Source organism: Caretta caretta, chromosome 5 (assembly GCF_965140235.1).
Source record: "Caretta caretta isolate rCarCar2 chromosome 5, rCarCar1.hap1, whole genome shotgun sequence".
NCBI lineage: Eukaryota > Metazoa > Chordata > Testudines > Cheloniidae > Caretta > Caretta caretta.
Genome location: NC_134210.1, coordinates 51,554,421 through 51,567,196, shown reverse-complemented (window position 1 = coordinate 51,567,196; position 12,776 = coordinate 51,554,421). Strand labels below are relative to the sequence as shown.

The following is a 12,776-nucleotide window of genomic DNA, read 5'->3' as shown; positions in this document are numbered from 1 at the left end:
CAAGCCTTGTTTCCATACAATTTGTTCTGATATTGTATTAATAAGACTTTTCCTGGCACATCTCCGGAGTTTTTATTAAAATACATTTATTTACATCTCATGGTTTTGTTTTTGTTTGTTTTTTAAACAGTTAACTGGTGGACTGAAATCTCTTCCTTTAAATATACATTTAAAAGGCAAAAGACCCACACTTTTCATCTTGTTGCCTCAGGGATCAGAAAACCTTTTGAAAAATTGATTGAACTCTTGAATTATTGCAGTTTTCTAAAACTGTTTCTCAATTTCAGTTTCCAATCGAACTTTATTCTGGCCTACTCAGCAACTCTTGCTAGCCAGCACACAAGTTCCTCTTCTATGCAATTCTAAGCATTAACAGAGTACCGATATACCGTTTTTTTCCCTGGCCCTTTTTGTGTGATTCCACAGCATGTGAGATCAGCTGCGGTACTCACATTCATGCACTCATGATTTAAATCAGGGGTCTCAAACACGCAGCTATTTTCTCAAATATGAGTTATTTCCTGCGGCCGCCAAGCTCCCCTCCCCCGCTGCTCCCCAGCGCACCACATCCCCGCTCCTCTACCTACCTCCAGGCGTTTCCCGCTGCCAAACAGTTGTTTGGCGGCACATAGCAGTTTCCAGGAGGGAAGGGGGAGGAGCAGGGAGCCACACGCTCAGGGAAGGAGGCAGGGAAGAGGCAGGGCAGGGGCGGGTATTTGGGGAAGAGGTTGGAATAGGGGCAGGGAGGGGGCAGAGTTGGGGTGGGGTCTTTGGGGAAGGGGTTGAGATGGGGGCAGAGAAGGGGTGGGAAGAGGCAGGGCAGGGGCAGGGCCTCATGGAAGGGGTGGAGTGGGGGCAGGGGCCGGGGGCAGCAGGGGCAGTGCCTGTGATGCGGACCTCGGGCCAATTTATTCGTCTTCATGTGGCCCTCCTGGTAATCTGAGTTTGAAATCCCTGATTTAAATGGAAAGGGTCTGATAGCAAGCCCTTATATGAGAAGCCCTTAATTCTGGAACTTCCTTCCTCATTAGCTGGACAAAGGCAGAGTATGACCATCAGGACATGCCAAAAAGGCCTGCCTATCTGTTATACTCAAGCTTTCAAGAAGAGAGGATGAATTAGGAGGGTGTAGGTGTTTTTAAAGAGTATTTGTTGATAATCCTGATAGGTTAGATGAGTAGGAAAGAGCTGATAATTTACAAAACATAACAAACAAATATATAATAATCAAATAATTTACATGTACTTATTCCTTTGTGTGTTTTAAAAAAATCTAATATCTTCACTGGAATAATTGAAATTCTGCTGTTTGGACTTCAGAGAAGTTACTCATGTCTTTAAATACTCAAAAGAAAAAGTCTGGTGGGAGACTGCTTCTTAGTGCTCTCAGTGTCTGTTATTGGGTTACTAATTCAGTGTTTTTGGTTTGTCCTACATACCCAACAAATAACAGCTGCTGTCAGTCAAAAAGCAATTTTTATTAAAATGTGGGGCAAGTGGTCGTATCACATTCCACTTGAGCACACTCTTACTCATAGTCATAGTGTAAAAAATAAAAATATCATTAACCATTGTTTGACACTACTATATGTATGCATGTTTTCTACACCTCATTAAATAAAATGTTAACTTATAAATAGTTTTGTACAAGTTGGTTAACATAAGGAAAGACACCTAATTGAAAGCTCAAATCAGCAAAGCCACTTAACATATACTCTTCAAACAAGAGTAAAGAATTGCGAGTTAACAACTATAGTGCTCAATACTTAAAAACTAACATGTCTAGCATACTGATGAATGTTAAATACTTCTGAAATCCACAAGTAAATTAACATGAAGAACCAGAAAATCTGGTATGTTGGGGCATACAGATGACATTAGAAAAACTTCACGCAAGAGTCAACAAGATATTTAAAAATCAAGAGATTCCATAATTGGATTCAAATACCTGTCACATTTTTCTGACAATGTCTCTTCTATGTTTTTAAATCTTTCCTGATCAAATTCAATTTCCCATTGCAAAGTATTTATTTCCTAAGAAGAAAAAACAGCAACAGTTAATTACAGGAATGAGTCTAAAAGCACCACAATATTTAGTTTAAAAAAAAAAAATGTCCATAGTTCCAGACTTTGTATCCAAGGAAACTCTTGGTTCTGCTTTCCCTAATGTCAGAGTTCAGTTTCACTCTGTTACACCGCCAACTAACAGTTCTCTTTAAATTTAAACTGTTTTTAAAAAATATTTAATTGGTAATTTTACATGACTCGTTGAAACTAACTATACAGGAGATTTAAAAATAAACACACCTAGATTAATAGTGTGGAAAGCATCTGTAGGCAGCTTCCAGATTTGGTTACAAACTGCTGGAATATTTATCAGGATTTACAACATGGTATTAGCTTGTCCTTTTCTCTGAACATAGTCGGAGGGCAATGTGACAGACTACAGGATTGTCTGTACACCGAGTTGCATTGGTTTAAGGTGTGATTTTAAATGGATTTAGTTAAACTGGTGCAAGTCTCGTTTAAACCAGGTTTATTTTGGTTTAGTTTAAGATTATTAGGAACAGATTTAAAATAAACTGAAATAAGGGCTTGGCTACACTTGCAAGTTAGAGCTCATTACATTAGCCCAAGGCGCCCTAACTCCTGAGGTGTCCACACTGGCAAGGCATGTAGTGCGCCTGGACTCTGCACCTGCAGCACTCCTGATAATCCACCTCCATGAGAAGCATAAAACTTGCTGCACCCCGGCTGAAACACCCGGGTGTTACAAGTGTTGACGATGCGTTGCATTACTGTGATTGGCCTCCGGAAACGTCCCATAATCCCCTGAAGTCAAGAGGCCGCTCTTGTCATTGTTTTGAACTAGGCTGCAGGCATGCGTATATCCCCTTTCAAAGCTCCTTTTCTGACAGCCAGCATGCGTATCTGCTCTGGGACAAAGCAAACCATTACTATGGAATGCTGTGTGTGAATGAGTGAGAGAGAGGTGGGGGGGAAGGAGAGGGTCTGCAGCTGTCTGAACTTACAAGATAGCATGTTGACACACTCTCTGCCCTCCAAAGCACACTGTCTCTCCCCCCACATCCTCCCATTTGAAAAGCACTCTGCAGCCACTTTTTGCAAATACAGACTAACACGGCTGTTACTCTGAAACCTGTCAAATTGAAATTATTTGTATAAAGAATATCAGTATGTGTAGAAATCAGACCTAAATCTGGATGTAGCAGATAAAATTACTGCTTGACAGATGGCACACTGTTAGATACATACTGAAAAATTCCCACTCTGCTTTAATGGTTTTACTGTGAAATTTTGTCACCACTTCTCTGCAGTGGTGACAGTTAGCAACAATCTTCCACTGAGAACACAAGAGGTGTGTTTTACCTAAATACATTAGGCTGCACTCAAGTGGATAATGGTAAAGTTCTCCAGTATCCAAGTGACACTATCTCATGGTAACACTGCAGTAAGGTACCTTGTTCTACACTCACCTTTTTGAAGAAAAATTCTCCAAACCGTCAGCGTAATGGAGAAATTGATGGTGTTAGCTGCTTTTGAGTAATAGTTCACATTGGGAGAGAGATCACGTGATTATCCTCCTTCTAACATGCTATCATTCCAACTAATCCCTTTGCCTCACTACATAGCAGTATATAGTAGATGAAGAGGAGAAGCAGGTTTTCTGCATATTAGGAGTGGCACTATTAATAGCTTTAGACCCAAGTACAATTGAGTCAGAGAACTGGTTATAACATGTTTTTCTCCTAACCCAACTACAATTATATAACCCAATTATAGTGTACAAGGAAACTGCACTGTATCCAGTAACTGTACTAAAGCAGTAGGGATTTCCAATGTCCTGCCTATACTACAAATTGTAAGTGTTGTAGCCAGGTGCTGCAACTCAGTTTTATTTGCAGTGCGGACAAGTCTTCAGGATGGATTCCATGTGTTGAGGCAGTTAGGCCAGACGTTTTCCACAGGCATTCATGTAATCCCTATGTCTTATTCAGAAGGAAAAGCTGCCTCTTTGTGGCATATTACAGTATAAATTCACTGTGAATTAATACTGTTCACTTATGCATACTTAATTGCCAGATAAAAGGTGGAATTCTGTGTCCATATTTGACAGGTTTCAGAGTAGCAGCCGTGTTAGTCTGTATTCGCAAAAAGAAAAGGAGTACTTGTGGCACCTTAGAGACTAACCAATTTATTTGAGCATAAGCTTCCGTGAGCTACAGCTCACTTCATCGGATCCATTCAGTGGAAAATACAGTGGGGAGATTTATATACATAGAGAACATGAAACAATGAGTGTTACCATACACACTGTAACAAGAGAGTGATCACTTAAGGTGAGCTATTACCAGCAGGAGAGCAAGAGAGAGAACCTTTTGTAGGGATAATCAAGGTGGGCCATTTCCAGCAGTTGACAAGAACGTCTGAAGAACAGTGGGGGGTGGAGGGGGGGAATAAACATGGGGAAATAGTTTTACTTTGTGTAGTGACCCATCCACTCCCCGTCTCTATTCAAGCCTAAGTTAATTGTATCCAGTTTGCAAATTAATTCCAATTCAGCAGTCTCTCATTGGAGTCTGTTTTTGAAGTTTTTTGTTGAAGAATTGCAACTTTTAGGTCTGTAATCGAGTGACCAAAGAGATTGAAGTGTTCTCTAACTGGTTTTTGAATGTTATAATTCTTGACGTCTGATTTGTGTCCATTTATTCTTTTACGTAGAGACTGTCCAGTTTGACCAATGTATATGGCAGAGGGGCATTGCTGGCACATGATGGCATATATCACATAGGTGGATGTGCAGGTGAACGAGCCTCTGATAGTGTGGCTGATGTGATTAGGCCCTATGATGGTGTCCCCTGAATAGATATGTGGACATAGTTGGCAACGGGCTTTGTTGCAAGGATAGGTTCCTGGGTTAGTGGCTCTGTTGTGTGGTGTGTGGTTGCTGGTGTGTGTGGTTTGCTTCAGGTTGGGGGGCTGTCTGTAAGCAAGGACTGGCCTGTCTCCCAAGATCTATGAGAGTGATAGGTCGTCCTTCAGGATAGGTTGTAGATCCTTAATGATGCGTTGGAGAGGTTTTAATTGGGGGCTGAAGGTGATGGCTAGTGGTGTTCTGTTATTTTCTTTGTTGGGCCTGTCCTGTAGTAGGTGACTTATGGGTACTCTTCTGTATGTAATATTTTGTACTTGTCTAAATCCCACTTGTATATCTATAAAATGCCCATGTATTGGACACCTTAAAGGCTCAGTACCAAGCATAAAATTGCAGTAACGTTCCTTAGAAAGTCAGACAGCTGACAGTCTAACATTTGATTAGAGATACAAGTTCAAGTCTTAAAAAAATGAGTTAAAATAGTTTCACTCACTATCCTTGCCCTCAACTCTCTCCACCAGTTTCTAATGGATCTACATTTATATTCCTATTCTCAGAATGTCTCTCCCCCATCTTGCTCCCCTATGTTTGAAAAAGCCACCCACCCACTCATAAAAAATGAGAGAGAAAATGACTAAAATTGGAGAGCTGGACACTTAACTCTCTTAAGTTCCTTTGAAAATCCCAGCCTATAAACAAAGTGCTGTCAAATTCACAAAGTGAACAAGTTGAAAAACATTATTTTTTCTGTCTTTTCAATATAGTGATCTTAAGAATTATTTGTAAATAGAAGGTACGAATGTTCAGACATAAATGTGATAAGTTAACATTGTCTCCTTAAAGCTAAGTGGGATGAGACTTCTGTCAGCAAAACTTAAAACAAATAAAGTCAGATATGTATTATATCAAAAATAGAGGGACCACCTTTGTCACTTCAGAATAAATCCTAAATTATTGGTTTAGCCTCACAAATTACAAGGAATAAAGCCACTATGATATTAGCATGATTTTGCAGAGACAAGAAATCTGCACCCTTACCTTTTCTAAAGCTCTCTTTTGTTCCTCAGTTTTTTGAAGCATTGCTTTTGTATGACTTGTGGCTTTATTAAACACTGTCTGTGAGAAAGATGATCAACAACAAGATCATATAGATAAATCTAACAGTATTATATAACTAAATTAATGTATCATTTTACATCATGTGGAAACTGCCATTCTAGACTTACAGGTGGTATAAAGGATCATAAGCTCTAGGAGTTTTGGAAGAAGGAAAGGGAGGGGAAGCAAGATAGAAATTAGAATATGATTTTAAGGTTTGATATCTCAAAACCTGTAAAGGTTAGAACTAACCAGCATATGCTTTTGGAAAGCTGGGATATCAAGCCCTGTTTTTGAAAGACCAAACTTTAAATCTGTCATTAGTCCCTCAGCTTAGCTGTTCTTTTTGGCACTAGTTAAGGACAGAATATAGAAAATGCAGAACCTCAGACTGGTTTTCAGTTCCTAGAACACATGTGCGTGGAGACTCATGGAGAGATTAGGTATTTAACTCCCAAAATTAACCTGCTCACTGGTGACAAATGTCGGCACCTGTGAATCAAAGGGAGCTCTTCTTGACCATAGGTTTTATAGATTCCAAAAGCCACATTTTGCTTTCATGGCAAGGAGCAACCACTTCTTAAAAACTTAAGTAGATTGATATAGCATTATCTATAAAAAAAAAAAAAAAAAAAAAACTGTGGGTCAGAGTTGTGAGTGCAATTCCTTACTGACGGGTTAAGTCACATACACTTCCTCATATCAACAGAATCATAAGGAAGATAAAGAAAACTCTTTAAATTAAATTTACATTTAAACTGATTACAAAAATCCTAGTGGTTTTAGTATTCAGGATGTTAAGCTTTCAATAGCTGGGCTGCAACCACAGCTGTGTTTCAACTCCTGCTAGTCTTTGTTATTTTTAAAGTTTAGCAGCATTTCAAGAACATAGGAATGGCCATAATGGGTCAGACCAATGGTCCATTGCAGCACAATATCCTGTCTTCTGACAGTGGCCAGTGCCAGATACTTCAAAGGGAACAGAACAGAAGACATTAATTTCAAATGATCCATCCTGTTATGCAGTCCCAGCTTCTGGCAGTTGGCAGTTTAGGGACACCTGGAGCGTGGGGCTCTGTCCCTGACCATCTTGGTCAACAGCTACTGACAGACATATCCTCCATGATCTTAACTAATTTTTTTTTGTAACCAGTTATACTTTTGGTCTTCATAGCATCCCAGGCAATGAGCTCCACAGGTTGAATGTACATTGTGTGAAGACATATGTTCCTTATGTTTGTTTAAACCTGCTGCATATTAATTTCATTGGGTGATCCCTCATTCCTGTATTATTTCCAGGGGTAAAGACCTCTATTGTATCACTCCTCAGTTGTCTCTTTTCGAAGATGAACAGCCCCAGACTTCTTAATCTCTCCTTCTATGGAAGCTATTCCATACCACTAATCATTTTTGTTGCCCTTCTTTGTACCTTTTCCAGTTCTAATAGATCTTTTTTGAGATGGGGCAACCTGAACTAAATGCAATATTTAAGGTGTGAGCGTACCATGGATTTATATAGTGGTATTATGATATTTTGTTTTTTTATTTCTCTCTTTCCCAGTGGTTCCCTACATTCCATTAGATTTTTTTGACTGCTGCTGCACATTGAATGGATTGTAACAGCTAATTTAGAACCCATTATTTTGAATTCATAGTTGGGATTATTTTTTCCAATGTGTATTACTTTGCACTTCATAGAATACCACAGTTGGAAGGGACCTCAGGAGGTCATCTAGTCCAACCCCCTGCTCAAAGCAGGGCCAATCCCCAATTTTTGCCCCAGACCCCAAATGGCCCCCTCAAGGATTGAACTCACAATCCTGGGTTTAGCAGGCCAATGCTCAAACCACTGAGCTATCCCTCCCCCCTGTCAAATAAGTCTCAAAGAATTCTAAAGATAGGTGAGACATGATTTCCCTTTACAAAAGCCATGTTGACTCTTCCCAACATATTGTGTTTATCTGTGTGTCTGATAATTCTGTTCTTTTCTCAAGAGGTTCCCCAGTTCCTAATAAACCTAAAACCCTCCTTCCTACACGATTGTCTCATCCATGCACTGAGACCTTTCAGTTTTACCTGTCATTCTGGCCCTGCGTATGGAACTGGAAGCATTTCAGAGAATACTATCAGGGAGGTCCTGCACTTTAATCTCTTACCTAGCAGCCTAAATTTGGCCTCCAGGACCTCTTTCCCTATGTCACTGGTACCTATATGTACCACAACCACTGGCTCCTCCCCTGCACTGCACATAAGTCTGTCTAGATGTCTCATGATATTTGCAACCTTCGCACCCAGAAGGCAATTTACCATGTGATTCTCCCAGTCAACACAAACCCAACTATCTATATTTCTAATAATTGAATCCCCCGTTACTGTTACCTGGCTCTTCCTAGTAACTGGGGTTCCTCCTCAGGAGAGGTATCCTCAGTGCGAGGATACCATGACATCATCTGGAAGGAGGATCCCAACTATGGGATTGTTTCCCTACTATTGGATTGTTTGCCTCTGCTTCAACTTGACAAAAAAATATTAAAAAAATCAAAAAGATCCTTTTTTCTTTTAAGGCCTGTCTATGTTACAAAAGTAACTTTCAAGGACCCAGGGTACTGTATAGATGACCACTGACCCAGGTACAATGCCGATACAATTTTAAATGGACGGGACCTAACAGTACTGTAAATGGATTGTGTAACCACACTAAAACCTTGGAAATTGATTTTAATAGTAAACAAAAACATCACAACACATACAAAAAAGGGATACCCTAATAGTTATTAGGTATTGTCTCTTATTGTGAGAGATCTGGGCATGAACTGAAAGGAATCTCTGATTTGTGATGAAAGACACAGCACAGGAAGTAACATTAGTAAAAGGAGTCAAGGGAAGATAGCATCCACTGAATAAAGTGGATAGATCCTATAAGGTCAAACTACCAATGTGCTATTATAGCGGAACCTCTTTCAATAATAGTTGTGACTGTGTGTGGAAAGGAGTAATAACATCATAATTGCTAGCTCTTTAATATTCAGGTACAGTTAATACTTTAAATTAAAACCGTATTAAATAAGCTGTTAATTTAAAAGCACTTCTTACCATATTTTGCAGAATTTTAAGTGCTTCTTCTTTTCCTTCAAGTTGTCTCTGCGATGCTTCAAGCTCTACTTTTAAAATCTCTACCTCCTGCAAAAAAACAAAAACATAAAAACTAAAATAAAAGCCAGAACAGTCTTGTTATGTCTCAACAAGTTGTTACCAAATGAGCTCCCTTCACAAGATAATATTTCCTATTAATATGATTTACAGCTTGTTTCCAATATGACATAATGCTAATGAGAATGCAAATTTAAACAAAATGTATAATCAAGCATACATACAATTACTATTTCTTCCCATTCTCTGCAAATGTACTTTAAAAACATATGATTTCATTCTGTAGTTCTTTTGTTTCATGTTTATTCTGGCACAGGCTTTTGAACACTATGCCCTGTTCTGCTCTCTCCTTTTAATTTGCTACAACAGTCTATGGATATTATATAATATATGGATACTATTCTAGCATTATTTTGTATATCGATAATTAAGCAGCTGTCCAGGTAAAAAAGCTCCTACCCAACTGTATCCTCATTTGGATGCCTGGATCACCTTCCCTTCTCCTCTTACAAGGAGGTCAGTTTGCAATTTCCAAGAGTTAAAAAGAAAAACCACTCACTCCCTCTGCCCCTCTTCCATTTCTGGTGAGAAGCAACAATGACCTGCAAGCGCACACACACAAACACAAAAGTTCTGTCTTGGAACTTTAGGTGAGTCAGAGCAGAAAAGCAATGTTAAGGACAAGGTCTCAGAAAAAAATGTCCCAGATTCTTTTAACTGAAGTTCACGTTAAAAATAAGTCAGTCATATTAACAGCTGAAATTCATTTTGCAGATTTGTAGGTGGTAGAAACCTGACTGGCTGCCAGAACTAGATTCTGCTCCAAAATCGATGCTGACAACCAGCATTTGTTACAATTCCACTGATTCAGCAACTGATACTGAAATGTGCCTGTATTTGGAGGACTGACTTGGGTGTCCAAATTGAGCCATTCAGTTGAATATCTCAAAACAAATGGACAAAAATAAACATTGGTTGAACAGATAATGGCAATTGATTCATTCAGTACAGAACATGATTATATGTGCCCTACACAATCAAGAGTTCAAGTATTTTAGCGTTTCAAAAGTAGTCCTTTTCCTAGAAAATGACAATTTCCTTATCCAGTGATTTTAGCCTTCAATCTAGACTATATAGGCACATGTGCTTTGTATTTAGTTTCCACCTTACATTTGGTCTCCAGAAGCAGCACACGCCAAATCTTTGGCAAATCATTCCTCTGAAGTACTTCATGTTTAAACTGCAGGACTAAGTAGAGAATTTCAATAAAATATGTTCTTTCTCTCGCCAACAGATTCTCAGATGCATGATGCAGAGCAATCCTATTGAGTACGGAGTGCCTCTTGGAAGTTGTTGAACACCTTCAACTCCCATTGAATTTAGTGGAAGATGAGGACACTCAGCAAATCCTAGGTGTTGAGCACCTTCAGGGATTGGGCTCACATTTTATGCTGTTTGATGGCTAATAGAATGCTTTCTGACTTGCACATCCTCTCTATGCCAAAGCTTGCTATGCCTTTATCCATATACCCTCTTGAAATGGTTTTCATCTTTACTCTGCTAGAATGAATGCTAGCTTTAACTGGAGGCTCCTATTTTGTTCTCTTTACTTAGCTTTTCATTTTTGTGGTATGTTTATCTTGTTACTAAGACAATACTAATGTGTAAAGGGTTGTTTTTGGTATTTGTTTTACTTTGATAGTAATAAGATTTGTGTTCCTATGTTTGTCCTCAGGTAACAGAAGTTGCACCACAACACATTCAAATGACAATTTTTCTTTGTACTGTACATCATAGCACCCCAGTTTACCAGTATTTGATTAGTAAACTTGGTGATGTTCCTTGAGATTTTACTGTGCTCTGCATGCCAGGGTCCCTTCAACATAGCTGGCTTGAAGTAGGCCTGCCAGCTTCCATGTTGGTGCTCCAGGTTTCCAAACTGAGAGTGTAATGAAGAGACTGCTGCTAAATGAAGTATTTTCCCTTTAAGGCCCTCCACACTTTGGGAATCTAGAACAAAGAGTCTGCCTCTTCATTGCACTCCAGAATTAGAAAATCCAGAGGATACAGTGACCTTCAGTTTATAGATCCTGGGGCACAGAATTTTTTAAGTCTCCGAACTAGCTCTCTGATTGACAGAGCTCATATTTACCCAAAGTTTTGGGTATTCTAAGGTCTTCCAATGAAATAACATTGTATATATTTTATTACATTATAATAAACAAGCATTTCAAAAAAAGCCCATTCAGGACTAGTACTAACCTCTATAGCCTCCCGAAGTTGTTGTCTTAATTCTTCATTTGACACTTCAGAATTAGACTCTGTATAAAATTGATGAGATACCAACACATTCACAAAACTCCCAATTCTTTTAGTTTTCTTTACCTTTATATTGATAAGAGAGCCCATTTAGACACTCATTATCATCCGTGTAATTTTTATGAGGCTAAATAACACAAAATTACAAAATACATTAGAACAGTATCTATTATCTGGTCTGCAATATTTCACATGTAAAGACGAAAAGTTAGAAAAAGAAAAGTTTAGCCACACAGAGAATAAATTAATTTCAAGTGTTTCCTTTTATAAAAAAAAAGAGAAACCTCTTTCCCCCCCAAATGCATTTTCGTTTTTCCTGTATATTTATGAAAAAAAGTGTTTTCAGTTTTCAACGATTAAAAAACAAGACAACAGCTAGCTACCAGGTGTTGAAGAACTCTAATTGCATAGAGTGTGGATGATTTGCATGAGCCTTGCAGGAGTACACGCAGGGAAGCACTGCACTGGATCCCCTCATTCAACTCATATAGATCCCAGGTGCTTATTATGGGCAACTGCTTTTTCTCACCTAGGCCCTGATCCTTCAGAGACCTCCACTCCACATAGGTAGACCCCTATGCAGAGGCCCAATGAATTCAACATGGTTCCATGTGGGCTCAAGCTCTGCTTGCATGGAGCTCACTGCATAGACCCTTATCACTTAGGATGCAAGCAGAAGCATTATGAAATTGACTGGGATTGCACAAGTCTAATAAATTTCACACTGGTCCTGCTGACACCAGCAAAAGAGCAATTATGTTGGACAGTCTGGTTTATGTTGGAGGGGGCAGGAGTGAACCAGAGTGACTAGAACACCAAAGAGGGAAACACTCAGTTGGGGGAAGTAAGAATAACTGAAAAGATATTTGAAGGAGAGGGGGGAAAAAAGGAGAAGCACTAACTGTGGTTGACTATATTCACAGCATTGCCACCTTTACATAAAATTCAGCACTAATAATGAGAAAAGAGAGAGAGCTTCAAATGCTGTAGAGTAACTTTTTAAGGGTGAGATTGTTCCTGAACTATAATTTCAGTGAAATATCAAGCACACATGTTTGATATTTAGCTGGAAACTAAATTTGAGATATAATTTCAGGGATGATATACTTAAGCAACTTACAGACACAAGGAAGTGGAACAGGACTGTGTCATTCCAATTCCTCCATAAACAAAGAAAATTAGTCTGCTTCTTCCCCTGCCCCCTTATTTCCTGAGGTCTTTGTCAAACCTCACTTTCAATGACCCCATGAAAGAGGGGTCATAGGACCAGTAGCTGGAAGGGAAAAATCCAATATAGCTTCAACCCCTACCA

The 12,776-nt window shown here is 39.1% G+C and overlaps 1 protein-coding gene across 2 annotated transcripts in view; it reads right to left on the bottom strand.

Moving 5' to 3' along the window:
* Positions 1–12,776, bottom strand: part of CCDC125 (coiled-coil domain containing 125) — a 37,846-nt gene that overhangs the window by 19,697 nt on the left and 5,373 nt on the right. For both annotated transcript variants that reach the window (XM_048851048.2, XM_048851046.2), the window contains exons 3-6: positions 11,408–11,466; positions 9,089–9,175; positions 5,936–6,013; positions 1,949–2,034 (exon numbers count right to left, since the gene is read on the bottom strand). In XM_048851048.2, the coding sequence (XP_048707005.1) occupies positions 1,949–2,034; positions 5,936–6,013; positions 9,089–9,175; positions 11,408–11,466 (310 nt within the window). The remainder of the gene's footprint in view (positions 1–1,948; positions 2,035–5,935; positions 6,014–9,088; positions 9,176–11,407; positions 11,467–12,776) is intronic.